General features: G+C 42.0%; 1 protein-coding gene across 6 annotated transcripts in view; it reads right to left on the reverse strand.

The window, feature by feature from the left end:
* Positions 1-707: 707 nt before the first annotated feature.
* The window catches only part of scube3 (signal peptide, CUB domain, EGF-like 3), a 105,820-nt gene continuing 89,681 nt past the window's right edge, over positions 708-16,846 (reverse strand). For 3 of the 6 annotated variants that reach the window (XM_088995295.1, XM_088995287.1, XM_088995266.1), the window contains 14 exons: positions 12,179-12,295; positions 6,360-6,482; positions 6,108-6,224; positions 5,548-5,643; positions 5,345-5,479; positions 4,743-4,904; positions 4,457-4,660; positions 3,334-3,495; positions 3,083-3,250; positions 2,821-2,982; positions 2,548-2,745; positions 2,319-2,471; positions 2,156-2,235; positions 708-1,321 (listed from right to left, as the gene is read on the reverse strand). In XM_088995295.1, the coding sequence (XP_088851421.1) occupies positions 1,169-1,321; positions 2,156-2,235; positions 2,319-2,471; positions 2,548-2,745; positions 2,821-2,982; positions 3,083-3,250; positions 3,334-3,495; positions 4,457-4,660; positions 4,743-4,904; positions 5,345-5,479; positions 5,548-5,643; positions 6,108-6,224; positions 6,360-6,482; positions 12,179-12,295 (2,030 nt within the window). In that variant the 3' untranslated portion in view covers positions 708-1,168. The remainder of the gene's footprint in view (positions 1,322-2,155; positions 2,236-2,318; positions 2,472-2,547; positions 2,746-2,820; positions 2,983-3,082; positions 3,251-3,333; positions 3,496-4,456; positions 4,661-4,742; positions 4,905-5,344; positions 5,480-5,547; positions 5,644-6,107; positions 6,225-6,359; positions 6,483-12,178; positions 12,296-16,846) is intronic. The other 3 variants (XM_088995303.1, XM_088995280.1, XM_088995272.1) reach the window with 2 other exon arrangements.

Consider the following 16,846-nt stretch of genomic DNA (forward strand, 5'->3'; position numbering starts at 1 on the left):
AGATGGCTGTCTTTGGATTTGATATGGTACAGGTGTAATTATAAGAGTCGGTCTCATGGAATCCGACCCTTGTCTTGCTAATGTTCGGTATTTACAAGTCAAAAACACCCCAGACCTGCTCCACAAGCAGGCGATGGGATTATCAACCTGCTGTCAGCAAACAAGTGAAGAATGTGAAATTCTTTACTTGCCTTTCAACTTCGAACCTTGACACTGTTCAGGAGTAGAGTACATGAGAAAGACAAGATGAGATTGAAGAATTAAAGTGACCTTTTACAAGAAGCAGCAAACAATGTCCCTCAAAGACATTCAACTCTCAATCCCTCTCCCAGACACATTCCACATCATCTCATTCCTGTGGCTCTCCGACTTCACACTTAGTTTTCTGTTCGTCTTCCAAAAATGTCCTCTATGTTATTGGATTGATTAACCAACATATTTTTTTGGATTTGCTTTAAAGTTGCCTTGGGGGAGTTGGGGAAGGGAGGGTAGAGGAGAAAAAGAGCAACAGAAATGTTGGGTGTGTTGGAAAAGGCTGGTGCAGTCTAGACAGCAAAGATGAACTGTTTTAACAGTAAAACTGCTCTAAGAGCTCAAACATAGTAAGGATTTAAATGACCTGGAACACAGCTGCGACATGAATTAGTTTGCAACTGCTCCCTCCTCGAGGAGGGACATGCGCACACATCCATACCAACACACTCAACCCATCTATACACACGCACGCACACAATGGAAAAAGGTTATACAACACTTGCACAACACTTACAGGCACACTTAACGGTCGCAGTCGGATCTGGAATACAGACCAGTCATTTAAGCAAATACAACACTAAGCTCCAACATATCATGACATCTATTGTATCAAATAGCCGTTTCTATTTGTTTGAACGGTCTTGATGCACGACACAATGGAAACCAAACCCACTCACATATTCTACATCCTTACAAAACCCTTACGCTCCGGACTGTGGACCCGCGGGGGGAAAATTGACAAATCACACAAATATTCAGCATTTTGTAGGTTTGTCATGGGGAAATCAAAAGACGATTACAAAAAAAGTGATGTGTTTTGTGTGTCAAAGTCCTTTATGAGCTGAGGGAAGAAGCCTGTAATGGGGACTGGGTGGGGGTCAGAGGGGGCGTTTGGTGAATTGCAGATGCAGGTTTACTTGTATGGTCGCAGGAAAGCAGAAACTTTGCTGCTTATGAGACGTATGAAGGATCGGGGAAGCATCTCATTGGACTCCCGAGTGGTGTACTTGAAGTAGTTGTTTGGGTGAGCCAGCACATCAAAAAGAGTCTTTATCAGTTTTTTATCCTGTAAACAGAAGAAGTTCATGGATGGAGGTAGTGTTTTCCACTAAAATGATGGGAAATGCAATTAACCTGTTCCACACCAAAAGTTAATTGACTTACTTTTTATATGTACACATATTTAAGACATTAACTCACCTACTGCCAGACGTGCAAAAATGTGTCGACTCCAATGCCAGGGTTTTTGTCATTTTCACTCAAATTGCAGGACCCACAGAATATTCAGTTTTAGGACTACATAAACATTCAATGCAGCGTAAGAAATCTTAGACTATCTTTTTCTCAAGACTACTTTCATCATAAAAAACAGTTAATTCCTAAATTATATGGGTCTGGAGTTATATGAGCTTGAAATGGTGGCGGCTGTACATAATACAATGCAATACATACTGTACATATTGGTTTATGTAGCGCTTTAACACAGCTGAAGCTGTAACAAGCGCTAACATGGAAAAAATGGAAGTGCTGCCTCCTCGTAAAAGGGGAAAAAACATTGCCAGAGGTCTGACCAGCGCGTTATCGGCACCCCCCGCAAGAAAAACTAAAACCAGAACAAATTTGGGAATGGCGCTCCACGACAAATTTTTCAATTCATGAATACATTCGGGAATGGCAGTGAATGAGTTAAAAAAAGATTAAGGTGTTGCAGTAAAGTGTTGTCCCAGCCCATTAGTCACAAAGTAATCGAAGAGGAATTGTTCCGAAGGGGGTTAAATATGGTTAAGTTCTTTTTTTTCAGCGTTAAAGCCAAAGTTAATGTAGCCTCAACGCTTCACAGGAATTCCCGTCATTGATCAATGTTCCACAGTGTTGAGTAATAATGGCTAGCAGGGCTAACCTTAAGGATTTCTTGATGGTTTTCTGAAGCATAAAGTCTTCCATCCCTTACGATGTCCTCAACCAGCTGTTCATAGTCCTCTGCAGTTACACAGACAACACCATTACTCTTTGGTCACCTCATGAAATGCCGAAAAGCGCCGTGAACCATTTGAAGAGCATACCATCATAAGTCACGTAGGGAATCTGAAAGCCTCTGGCACTATTGGCCTCATTGGACTTAAAATTAATCCAGAGGCGCCTGGAGCGTGCCGTGAAGGCAATGGGGCGCTCATACGTCTGACATGTCTCATAGGTGGTGATGGATGTAGCTGACCCTTGCAAGAGCACAGAAAGGGCAATGATGAATCAAGTTTGTGGATACTGTTGAGACACCCACATGGAAATACTCACAGTTCTTCCTCATCACCAGCACATCTCCACACTCATCCTCCGAGGGCAGGAAAATCTCGGGCACCACGATGAGGATTTTGCGCTTGCTGGGCGGGTTGATGTTCCAAATGCACTCCACATTTGCCGGGTAATTACCAGGGTAGTTAGGGGACTCGATATAGCCCATAAACTCGCCCATCTCACCGCCACACTGCCTGTCTAGACATGCACCGACTCAACGCGTTACCTTCTGACTTCAAAGTGGAAGGCTCAAACTGTCTTTTGTGTACTCACTCTTGCACTGCGACACGCTTGTGGCACCGTCAAAATCTGTGGTGGTGTTTCCGGGGCAGGAAATACAGTAGTTCTGCCGAAACTCAGTCTGATAGGTTCCGACTGGGCAGCGGATACACCTGTGCACTGTGGTGTTGTAATAATGACCCGGAGAACACTGCACTGCAGCACCAAAAAAGACACACAAGAAATCAGTCGAGATAGGTGTCATGTATTTTTTGGGGTTAGGGGGATAAGTGGCTTCTATGCATGGCCATCTCACCTTTGACCTCACAATCATGGAAGGAGCTTGCACCGTCACGCTTGGTGCTCAGTCCTCCGCCGCAAGGAAAGCACAAAGTCCGACCCAAATCGGGCTGGTATGTTCCCTGGGGACACGGCTGGCAAGGCTTGAAGCCGTCGCCTGAGAAGAAGCCGGTGGGACATTGGCCTGTGGAGCGCAGACCACCGCATCACGTTTGGAAGGAGAAAATGTGTGACTGGCATCGAATCTGGAAGTTGGACTTTTGCTACCTGCACACGATGAAATGTTTCGGGCTCCCGTAGGCCCGTGGCCGTCGCTGCCCGGACACAGGTCGCATGCCAGCTGCCCCTCCCTTTCCTGGAAGGTGCCAGGCGGACACTGCACACAACGCTCCTGCTCACCGTGGTAGTATGAGCCTGGCAAGCACCTGACTGAAACACAAAATCAACAACAGCACTTCACAAAGTTTCATTAGCTCATTACTCATTTGAACAATAAAAGAAAACACATTCTGATTTTTTTTTTCCAATGCAAAAAGCACAAAAATGACCATTCAAGGATGACAGAAACCAAAACTACTGTATATCGTAGAGCAGTGGGGGCCATGCATGTCAATCGTAGGCCTTCAGTAGTGCTAATTCTGAATCAATCAGCTGCGAGAGTGTGGTGTATTATTACTACACGTCCACTAAAGGGTGTTGTTGGCCAGGAAATAACATGACTATATAATAATTTGACTTTACTACTGTCATAAAACTGATCGAATTTTTACGATCAACGTGTGAATTCATGATAGCCAATAATATTGCAATTTTATGAGGTTATTTTTTCTAGCTTCGAAGCTGTCCAACCTTAACGATGTCCATCTATTCTTGAAAAGCCCGTCTTGAAAATGGCTTTAACAGTATATCTGCAAATAAATCCATTTCTTCTTCTTCAGTCACTGTGGGTTGGTAAAACCACTATTAAAGCATCACAACAATATATGTGCTTATGCAGCTCGCCCCCGATACAGTGTGCCAGCTCTGGCCAGTATGCACTTATCACTCGTGGCTAGTGATACTATGATTGGCTAATGACGAGCCAATCATGTGACGAGACAATAATCCTAATTTGCGAAAACTTTGTCAGTGTCACCACTCTAACGAAGGCGGCAGTATAAACCGAAACATGTAAGGTAACTGAACACCTAAAAAAGCCACTGCCTGTAAGAAAATAATCTGTTGTAAATTAGATAACAAGTAGACAGTATGAATTTAACACAACTAACCACAATGTTATTAATTTTTTGAATTGTTATATTGACAATAAAGATCACAAAATGTCTTCCTTTCTATGGTTCAGTTATCAAAATCAAGGTAGGTGAATAGGACATGTAAATAATAATCTCACCGCATCGGCCACTGTCCTTTTCAGAGCCTGGGCCGCAGTTCTCTTGAATGGGAGCAGCCTGTGGAAGTTTCTGGGCCACCTCGTACTCCAAACCAGCGACTCTGATCAGAAATCGCTCTTGGTTGATGGACTTTTTCAGAGCCTTGATGTAGGTCTTTACTTGCTTCTCCATACGTTGTCTGAGGCAGCTGAGATTACAACTTCCTGGCAAGGTTTAAGAGAGTATATCCAAGCGGTGACAGCAGGTACTAGACGGTTCCCATTGCGGTGACGCCACAAGACTGACCTGTTGTGTCGCCAGCTTTGACTTCTGCTTCCAGCTCCAAAGTTATGCGTGTCACCTCTTTGTTTGCTGGGTTGCGAGCACGCCGCCCTTTTGCTTTCTTTGACGAGTCACATTTGAGGTTGACAAATGTCACCAGGCAGTTGCTGCATGGCTGACCCCCTCCTATGGAAAAAGTCATTGTCGTAGTCATTGTACAGCTGAGAAATTTACATTTAGTATATTATCATTCTGTTTATGATTTTACAGCAGCTTTAAGATAATTGTGTAATACTGATACAGAGTAATGAGAAAATGAAGCTTTGTGAAGTTTTTTTTTTACTCTTGGTTTAAAAATAAAGGCTGGTGCAATGAAAAATAAATACATTACCACTGCATCTCTAAACTAAAGGCGCAATATTGAGGAGTACAAAAAATATAAGTGCTTCATCAAGGTTCACATATCCATGACCTACACATTGGCATGCATGTGCTATGATAAACTGTGATGTAACCTTAATTCATTTGTGGATTGAAGTCAGCAATACAATTTCTCAACATGTGTGCAAAATTTCTTATTGATGCTAAATATTTGAATACAACCCCAAAGCCAGAAAAGGGCAGACCTGGTCCGAGGGTCCGACCCCTGTCTTCTGTCCTGCCAGTCAGTTTAGGGTGCAGATGACATTTGGCATTTTTAATCTTGAAAGATGCTGTCTGCTTCACTGGAGGCGCCAAAGTCTCTACAAAGAGAGCAAATGCTGCTAGGATGCTTTCAGCTCTCATAGTAAACATGCTGAAAAGAGGCAAAGGATTTGGTGGGCGCTACCTATGCAACTATGACTGCTGCTGGAGTTGAGCCGGATGGGAGCCTTCCCTCTGACGATGGGGATACCGCAACTCACCGAGTAGCTGTTGTCAGACTCTTCGAGAAGACACGGACAAAAGTAAAAATCAAGATATAAAAAAAAACTTTTTTTACGCACACACACACACACACACACACACACACACACACACACACACACACACACACACACACACACACACACACACACACACACACGCACACACGCACACACACACGCGCGCGCGCACAGACACACACACACACACACACACACACACACACACACACACACACACACACACACACACACACACACACACACACACACACACACACACACACACACACACACACACACACACTAGTTTTATTGATCACTTTGCTTGATTTTCCAGTGTTGATGTTTTTAGGCCTACGTTTAACCAACTTTCAGATTTACGAGTCTACTACCACTAATGCTATTGCATGAGCTATTTCTGTCGGGTACTGAGTAGAAAAAGTCCCCCAAAATCTTTTGTAGCCTTTGGCAGAGAACATACCAGCCAGATAGTGTGCCTTGGAGGCACAGGTGAGTGAGCAGCTCTCTTTCTTGCCCGTTTTGCTACAGGTGAGAGTAGCCTTAGGGGCAACAAGGCCTGGAGGACATTTCACCAACTCTGAGGAGAGACACAAGACAGAACTGTAAAAATCAAACATTGTACAGCGGGGAGCTCAAAATAATCTGAAGTTGAGTTTGCAGAGCTGGGAACCCAATTGTCCCTTCACCGCTAGAGGGCAGTGCTGCTACGTACCGATGCAGTCCTTTCTGTTCCAGTGCAACTTGAATCCTAGTGGGCAGGTACACTCATAGCTTCCCAGAGTGTTAATGCATCCATATTTGCATCCTCCTCTATTTATACTGCATTCATCAATATCTGAAAATCCAGGATAGATAGATTGGAAAATTTAAAAATAGACGGATAGTACTTCACTAACGCTTAGTGAGGAGTCAGTTTTATTGATTACTTTGGGTTTATTGTTCATGACGATTTAATTTTTGAGTTGATTATTTTTAGTGGCTTCTGTGGTTCAAACAAGTTCTGACTTGTTCAAGCGAAATAGCTGCTGACAAGTAAAAAAACATCAAAACAAAATTAGAGACTTTTCCAACATCTCTCGCTGTTTGTAGCTGTCTGGTTTTCTTTGTAACTTTATAAACAGCCTGCATGATCCTTGTCATACTGTTTTCTGTCTGTTTGGCCATCACATAGTCATCGGGTAAACAATGTCAAAGGCATGCTCTCTATAATGCACATTTACTCTACCTTGCAATAGCATTAATGATTTTATTGATTATGTTTGGAAGTTTTGACCTGAGATAGAGGCTTAATTCCAAACTGTAAATATTTATAGCCAATGTTTTTCCAAAGTCTTCTTAGCTCACAGGCACAACTTTACACAAGAAGAAAAAAACAGAAAGTGTGGTGTTCGTCAAAAGATTACATTTGCACAAGCTGAGCTGTGCAATTTAAAACATAATTTTACTTGGAGAAATTGTACACACTAAAAATGAACGTACTGTATAAATTATCATTCATTCATTTTCCAAACCGTTTATTCTTCACAAGGGTTGCGAGGGAGTTTCACATGCGTATTCGACGTTAGAGGAAGATCAATGTGAGGCAGTGTGTAGTCTCTGGTCAGGGATGTGCAGTCAGGGGAGGCAGGTGAGGCTATGCCTCACCTGTCATCATGGAAATATCAAATGACAAATTAAACAGTTATATTTATTTAATGATTTGTAGTTTAACGTTCTTTTCCATTTAACTTCCCCCTTTTTGGATTTTTTTTCAAAATCGCTGAATTTTCACATTTACCGTTCAAATACTAAGTAGAGACGAGCGGTGAGGCACCAGCTGGCTGAGCTTCACCATGGATTGCGCAATCACTATGCTAACTGTGCTGGCTTGCTCTGCTGTGAGACCGCATTGCTGTCCCTCTGCATATCGCTATTAAAGTGTTCAAAAGCTTTTAGTATATGAACTAAATTTCTACAGTTTAGCTGGTGTATATAATGTACAGTCACTGTAGTACAGTATTTATAATGTACAGTGACTGTACATTATATACAGTCACTGTACATTATAAATACTGTACTACAGCGTTATTTTCAGAATGGTGGATTACATCTCTAAATTCAAAGAATGTTCTAAACTAGGACTTTCAATCGAGGCAGGAGATAATAATTAAAGGAAGACCAACACCGGACTGTATAACTCACAAACAGTGAGGGATGAATGTAAATCTCCTGGACAACTTCTCAGCTTTTTGGCCAAGAAGGATCTCATTGAAACTATTCCTGAAGAGACTAAGTTGCTCCAGCTCATGCTCACTGTTCCAGCTACTACAGCATTAGTGGAGCGGTCATTCTCAGCACAAAAAACTGAAAGCATACAGTCGGAACAGGACTGATCAAGGATGACTTTCTTCACTGGCAGTGATCTCCATTGAGACAGAGAGACTTGGACTTCATTTATAAGTAGGTTACACGATAATAACATTTTTTTTATTCTTTTTTTTATATGCTACAGTTTGTATACAGTATATAAAGAATGCTGGCACGGCATTTTAAACACGTTGAAACACTGTTGCCAATCAAATGGTTAATAAGCTACTCTGTGGAGTTCATATGTTTGTAAATCTGACTGTGATGACGTCAGTGCCTCACCAGCCATGACCCTCACCGCACGTCACCGGCTCAATGGTTCTTATTGCAGTTTTGGAGCTGGCATGGGGTCAATTAACAAAAAGAAGAAAAAATAAATAAATTGGCCACTTGGACTTGCAGGATAAATCCAGCCGTAGTGTGTTGCCTTAACTATCGCAGTGGGCGAAGCTCCAGGTCCAGCCGTGACCCTTAAAATGATGAGCACGGTATACAAAATGGATGATGGAGGGGTGGAATCTGTTTGCACCGTTGCAGTCCACACAGTCCACTTTCAATTTGATGGCAAAAATCTCATCCGACTGAAACACTAAAAATGGTGAAAAGGGAATAGACGGAAGTGTCTGTAAGGTGGGGACTGATACAAAAATAATATTTCTAGTACCTCCGAGGACGGTTTCAGGTCAATGGAAAGAAAAAGAGTATGAGTTACTGATAGAGATAATGTCACAGAATGATGATGGTGACAGTTGATATGAAGCGGCCATCCCCGTCTCATTCAATGATTCACCGCAAGTAAAAACAAACACAAAAAATCTATGTGACTCTTCATTCCCCGAAGGGGATGATGACTTCATCAAGTGCAGCCTGCCAACACGTCGCCCAGAGCGGGTTGGAAACATGGCGAGAGATGCGCTGCTTACCCTCCGCATCAAAGCACATGATTTTAAGGACGAAAAGCTCTAATGAATATCTGATGGCAGCCCCGCTCATCTGCCAGAAACTGTTGTTTTGACTTCTTTTATTTTCTTCCATATTTTAAATATAATCAAATGAATTCTATGCTGACCTTTCTGCAAATCCCTTTAGGCCTTTTTTTCCTTTTCACGCACGCAGACCAGTGAAAAGGGATAAAGCCAGAAGATCAATTGAAATTTGGAAGCAATGTCTAGACCAATGTGAGTGACTGACCTCATGGAATTGTTTGGTCAGCTCTCGGGAATATTACAATATGTTGCTCCCATTGTTGAAGTGATGAAACAGGGACTATTATTTCCAAAAACTTTTGTTTTGATACGGTTTCTAAATAAACATGAATAAACGCACAGAAACCACAGGAATGTATTTGTGCAGAGGCTGAAGCTGCGCTGTACGAAGCCAGGAACGTTTTGAAAAATTTGTGGAGGTCTAAAGTCACAATAGCACAGAGTGTATTTTCTTTGCAGATAAGCAAAAAGCAAGCAGAATGTTTGGCTAGGCAAAGAGGAGAATGGCTTGATGAACTCTCACTTGGGAAAGAATGGCGACAGGTCTCGGCACAATACTCGACAGCAGTTCGTCGACCTGACTGGCTTTGTTGAGTGCGAGCCGATGAATAAACACAGAGCTCGGCTTGCGCCGACATTTTGGGGTTTATGAAACACAGCGGGAGCAAGCCAAGCTTGGTTATGAACGTCGAGCGAGGGCATACAGCGGGGAGCTCAATAAATCTCCGGGGTCATCTAATAGTTCCGACGGCGCCGATGAAAAGCCTGGCAAAGTGATTCATCACCAGTGCTGTAAACAATGGTCGCAAGGCGTCGATGTCGGTCCGGTCCATCGGGAGAGAAAAAGGCCTACCAATCCAATGCTGGTGATTTTAGGTCCTCAATAGACAGACATTTCACAGTGTGCTTTTACGTTTTACACAGAGTTAATGGCACCTTCCCAAGTGCCATAGTCATCTCCTGACACAGACTGAATCTTATTATAAAATTTCAGCTATTTATTTATTGGCATCAATGATTGCAATGCGCAAAACTTAAATGAGGTCATATTGACTAAAGAAAATATTGGCTAATTGTCAGCAAACAGCCACAGTGTTTACAAGCTATCTCAGGAATTGAGAAAGTAATATGCTTGGAAATGTGGAAGTGATGAAGTGATGATGGTTAACATTTACCATTTGTGTATTCGGTAGAGTGTTCTTGTTTGTGCGTTCTAGTGAGGCTTCGTACTTGCACTTGGCGCTCAAGTTAAGTGACAGTCGTATCCACTGTATATCCGCAGTCTCCCCCTTGTACATAGATACACATTATTTCTTGAGCCCTCTTCCTCTCCTTTTTTTCCCACAAAATACTCACGCTGTTATTTTTCTCCCTTTTATTTGAACTCATTTAGTTTACAAGTCATTCACTGCCATTCCAGAATGTATTCAGTAATTGAAAATACAACGTGGATCATCATAGAGTGTAAAACACTCTATCAGATCGCCATTCCCGAATTTGTTCAGACCTCTCTGCAATGCTTTTCTCTCCCATGAGGGGGAAGCATTTGCCTTTTGTACGGCCACCCCCACTTGCACCTCATATTACTCCAGACCCATATAATTTAGGAATTAACTCTTTGTTTCTGATGAAAGAAGGGAGTCTAATGTTGATGTAGTCCTAAAACTTAATATTATGTGGGTCCTACCATGTCTGGCAGTGAATGAGATAATTTAGATACCTCCAATACGCTACAACACATGTGTCAAAGTCAAGGCCCGCGGGCCAAATCCGGCCCGCCACATCATTTTTTTCAGCCCGCGAAAGCAAATCAAACTTGTTAAATTCCATGATGATTGCTAAAATCTGAGCCAAAATTTCATATTTTTGGATGTCAACCACAATAAAAGTCATTATTCTTGACTTCAGATTTGAAAACGAGTTATTCATTAATTTGCTGTGTGCTCCATATGTAATATTTGAAGGGATTTAAACATTCTAATGGCTTCCCCAAATTCATAACGGCCCTCGAGAGGAAACCATAACTACAATGTGGCCCGCGGCAAAAAAAAAATGACTTTGAAACCCTTGCTCTACAAAGTAACATCAGCTACTGAATCAATGCGAACTGTGCATCTATGCCCATTTGCGTATAGAAGAGCAGGAGTGTCAAACTCATTTTAGTCGGGGGCCAATTGTTCAGCTCATGCACTGTTGAACAATGCAGCACGTAGCCGCCAGAATTCATGTGGATTTGCCATGAATACTTGAAACGTCACATACGTCAGGGTAATGCAGAAACAAAAATATAAGAATAATAATCTGCACCATGCTGGCATCCCCCAGCTATCAAGCTTGTTTTATTCAATTGATTACAAGGATCTCGGGCCAGGCTGCTCCTCTCCGTACGGCATGGGGAAGTCCATAAACTCCTCTGTCAGAACATTCACACCTCCCAACTTACTCTTTGGGCATAGTGGCTACAGTAGTGTGTTGTCAGAGGTCGTGCTCCACCTTGAAGTGAACATTTTTGCAAACATGTTTTCGTCAATTAACTACAGCACAAATCACCTTTGGTTTACATTTCCGCCAAGTGTAGCGTAAGATTAGGATTGATTTCCTGCCTTCCGGGCAGCCACCTGTTTCTTGCTTTTTTTGGTCTATTTAGAAAACAACTTGAAAAGAAACCCGCTTGAATTGCGCAATCCATTATGGCAAGCGTTTAGTTACATTTTGTCTTTCAATGTGGTTGCATGCAAAAACGTTTTCATGTTGAAATTCTCCATGTGGTGACATTCAGATTAATGAGTTGGACGGCGTAAAGCCTTCACACCCTGGAACTATGGAAAGAAACAATGTTGAATTGTTGTTTTGGTCCTTTTAAGACTCGACTTTAAGACTCATCTCAGATGAATCTAATTAGAAAAGGTACTTTTTTTCCTTTCAAAAGAACACTCAATAATCTCTTCATAGAAAAAGCAGGACATTGGGCATACAGTCACCTTTGTACAATTGGGAGTTTGCATGGCATGTGGATTAAAGCAGAATGCTTCAACATGATAACACCTTTTTATGAACATGAATAAATCACTCTGCTGGTAGTGCATGCTTACTTTTCAACACGAGAGAAATTCATTGAGGCTTTGAATAGACGCAGGGTTTTGGACAGCAGATTTACGATTAAAAAAAAAAGGGGGCGGGGGGGGGGGGGGCATCTCACCTCCACAGTGTGCCAGGCCATAGAGGACGTAGCCCTTGTGACAAAGGCACTGGAAACTTCCTGCAGAGTTGACACAGAAATGGTCGCAAGCTCGGTCAAAGGAGCACTCGTCGATGTCTGCAGAAGATGGAGAGAGACTGTTAGGAATATTGCCATCACTCAGAAACCACAAAGAGCAGAAACCAGTCCACTTTCCTCTCTGTATTGTTTATCATGTATTTCAATGGTCCACAAAAAAAAAAACAACAACAAAGGTTTGGACCTTTGCTCCCACGTCTGTTGCTGTAATTGCCCTCCTGCTGTCACAATGTTTCCATTTTGATGCAGCAAAATGGAATTTTGAAAATATACTTTTGGAAATGGCGTGGAGCAGCAGCAAGAGTCAGGTGATAATAGGTGCCCAAGAGTATTTTCTTTCTTCTCTCTGAAAGCCTGCCAACCCCCTCTGCCCACCCCATAATCTAAAATACACAATAAGGGTACAGAGAATGCAAAATTTTGCTAGTCAAGTTTTAAATCACTGCCCAGTTTAAGATACGGCGACAGAGGGCCTAGGTCAACAGAATGAGATGAATGTACAAGGGCCACTGGGACCAAACAGTATTACTTCTGTCTTCTTTTCATTGAAATTCAAAAAAGTTTGTGCCATCCATGTTTTGATTTCCTCCAGGCAGGATACGAGTGGCCTTAATGAGAAAGCGTCTTTTTGCCCAGTGGGACATAGATCTGAGAGTCATCCTTAAGATGGTACCCAATGGGAGCAGGTACAATGACAACAGCAGAGGCCTCTAAATTGAGCCATGTGGAACACCACATGACAGAGGAGCGGTATGTGACTCAGAGTAGCCAAGGCAAAAGATTTTGGCAGGTAAATAGGGCCGAAACCACTCAAGAGTGATACCACCAATGCCCACGAAGTGCTGCAAACGAGTCAACAGAATCATGTTATCCACTGTATCAAATGCTGCAGTTAAATCCAATAAAACCAAAAGATACAAATAAAGCCAACGGCCTTGATGTTCTGAAAAGCATGTTTTGGGGGAAAATTTGAGAGTGTTCGCCCAAAAGACTGATATTTGCTACACCATTGTGGTATAAAATCATCAAAGAAATAATGTTACCTCCAGTGACCAAGGTCTGTGTTTCTGTGTGGATTTCTTTTCTTAATTATCCTTTATGATTAAGCTTCATTTGTAAAGTGTACTTGAGAGAATGAAAGGTGCTTATAAATGAAATATCAACTGTGCAGTCTTAGCCATGACGGCATTACTTTGCTGCTGTGAAATGTACATTTCTCCACTGTGAGACGAATAAAGGTTAATTCAATCCAATTAACGAGTGCAGATGAAATCAGGTGTCGCAATTGTTTATCCGGAAGTTCTTATTATGTAATTTATGCTGCAGAGTGTATTCCTCTAAGTCATCTGGGACTCTCCACAACCCCCATTTCCGGTCAGCTCAGGTGAGATATGCAGCATTTGGGCAGGGCAAAATTACTAGAATGGAAGCATCACCTGATCCCAATTGTCCCTTTTCTGAGGCCAAAAAACGGAAAATGTTAGAAATCACAAAACAAGATCAAATCAATCAATCAAACAGTAAGCCATTATTCTGCCAATTAAATATCTAAACAAAGAAACAAAGCAAAGAAAAACAAGTGTGAGGTAATTCCACTTTAGGTAAGTACACTTCCGCAGACGTCATCTGTGTCGAAACCGTAGGATGTGAAGAACGTGTCCCGGACTGCCCTCACATGGGATTAGAAGGGAGAAGCAGACGAAACATAGGAGTGTGTTGAGTTTGGAGGAATGCTGGCACGGGTTCAGCAGACATGCCTCATCCTGATATATAGGCCATAGTCCACTGACAGCAAGGAAGCACCGTGACTGTTTAAACCAAGATAACTTTAGAATTGACTTAACACATTTCAACACCCCGCAGAGACACTAAATTGTTATTTAAATGTATTTGATGCCACAGAGGCCACAGCATGGACTTACTGCGGGGCAATTCACACTCAGTGTGTCAACCTCGCCTGAAAAGAAGTCAATCTCCAGTGCTCACTTGCTTTCTGATGAATTTCTCGATGATTTTAATCAATTCCAAACTCTAAACCAGTGGTTCTTGAACTGGGTTCGATTGAACCGTAGGGGTTCGGTGAGTCGGTTTCACGAGTTCGGTAGATCCTCCGCGGCAGAGGACCACCCCTCAGTCTAGCCTGCAGTTAGTAGGCACAGTCATTAAAAGAAGGGTTCGGTGAAACTGGTGGGGTTTGGTGCCTCCAACAAGATTAAGAACCCCTGATCTAAACAGTCTAGGTGTGAGTGTGAGCGCAAGTGGTTGTTCATCTCTGTGCGCACTACGATTGGCTGGTAACCAATTCCAATACCAAGTGTCCCTCGCCCACTGCCCAATAACTGCTGGGATAGGCTCCAGCAGTCCCCGTGACCCTCATGAGGATAAAGCATGAATGAATGAATATCTGTATACATAACAAATATGTTTTTTTTTAATAAGGTAAAATGTTTACTAGCATATGAATGCAACTCATGTCTTGTGAGTCAATATTTACACTCTCGCTAATGAGGCTTGTGCAGTATCATAAAATGACGGTGCTATTAACTTGCTCTTTCTTGACTTCTCTAATCAGCGATTGAATATTCATTCATTCATTGATTCCACCTCTGCACTGTGAGGCCGACACGCTAGCCACTGGACGAGCAGGATGCCCGCAATTGAATATGATTTCAAAATTGCATGTTGTTTTTGATAACAACTATGTAAAACCGCTAAAATTATGATAAGGGCAGCCAAAATGTTGAGAAGGTAAGTCAAGCTAGATGTCATGCCACCTGGAAATAAAAACTAAAAGCCTCACAAGTAAAATTAAATTGCATCAATGTTTTAATGTTTTGAATTCATATTACGTGTTACGTTATAAGTAAGTTTGCAGGTTTTACAACTTTCCTCTGTGATGATGCAGATGGTAAATAACCGCCACAGTGCCCCTCTCTCTCTCTCTCTCTCTCTCTCTCTCTCTCTCTCTCTCTCTCTCTCTCTCTCTCTCTCTCTCTCTCTCTCTCTCTCTCTCTCTCTCTCGTTTCTGTGTCTCGCTTGAGGTACCCGAATGACTGACATAGATGTAGCTAATTGAATCCGAGAAGACAAAGCGAGTTCAACCAAAGACTGATATAAATAAAAAGGAACACAAAAAGAATACCGCCTTACATTTGTGCATAGACTCGCATACGGTTTCTCACTTAGTAATGTGAGTCTTCCAAATAAAAAGAAGGAGCCTTGCTCCAAAAATAGGCGTCCAGATAACTTAAAGTGTCTGAAGCACATGCAGAGACACTCTGTTTTCTTTTCACACATATGATGTTTATCTGTTTGTGCTGAAAACCAGATGCAAGACACTTATGTGAAACAGGCGGCAGAATGACTGACCACATGAGTAAAAAGCAGAAGATTAAAGAATCGCATGTCTTGTATTTTCTGACTCGGCATGAGGCAAAACTGTTCTCAGTAGTTCCAGCCTGCTTGCCGTCTTTACCAGATGTTCTTGAGGTGGCTTGATTTATCCAATAACGGGAGGTTTTCGGGTCAGAACCGTAATTTCCAACACCTGAGAGCTGCCACAGCAGACATTTTGTTTGTGGATTATTGTTTGCTTCAAGATATAAACAAGAAATACTTTTTTTTGTGATAGTCGTTTCTTTGTTGCATTTGTGACGCGTAAAACAAGTGTTCAAAATGGGTCACAAGGCAAGGCAATGTGCAATTGACTTGTATTTAATCATCTACAAAGACATGCTCTGAAGCCAAGCCAATGAATATGTTGTGCTCGTTTGCATTTTCACGGAAAACCAATTTGGAAAACCAATCCTTGGTTATTTGCTGAGGAACTCAGTTACCGGTATTCACAGTTTTCCACTGAGGACCAAACAATTAATTCAGGATCTAGATCTGTTAAATAAAATACAATTTGAAAATATCTTGGTCAATGGGATGTGTTATGATTCAAAGACTGTTTATATTAAAGTGAATCATTCAATTCTGTGAGGTTTCGAGTGGATTAACCCTTACACCGTTTGGTTCGAGAGGCTATGATTCAATTCTCTTGCTGTCATTTTAGAATATCGCTGAACTTGTCAGCAGGTTAACGTAAATGGGAGCCCAGTTTACAGAGTGTCTTCCGATTAGAGTATGTATATCAAGATTTGGGCAAACACTGCAAGGCCATGCCATTTTCATTGACAATAAATGATGAAATGAAACTCTGATGTGAAGGCAGAGTTACCACATGTTGTTGCTTCCCCCCTTGGATTGCATTAGCTGTTATTCGTGTCGCAGTGGAGAAACCTACATTTAGCAGCAGCAAAGTGACGAAAGTAAGAGGAAAGGAAGGTAAAGTCAGACACTCTTGCGGCGCCATCATCAAAATAACAAAAAAAGTAAATGACAAATAATATGACACCTGCACTCATTCAATTGTAAGCACTTTCTGCACCTTTTTGTTGTATGAAGTAGTTTTAGATGAAAGAGTAGAGGCTCAAAGCGTCCTTTTCACCAGTGGATCAAGGACGTCATTGTGAAATGTGCACGTCTAGTACAAGCTAAATGTTGAAAGCAAACACAAAGCGGTAATATTCATTGACGAAAAGAGCC

This window comes from Hippocampus bargibanti, linkage group LG01, assembly GCF_051943395.1.
Source record: "Hippocampus bargibanti isolate YZ-2025 linkage group LG01, ASM5194339v1, whole genome shotgun sequence".
Lineage (NCBI taxonomy): Eukaryota > Metazoa > Chordata > Actinopteri > Syngnathiformes > Syngnathidae > Hippocampus > Hippocampus bargibanti.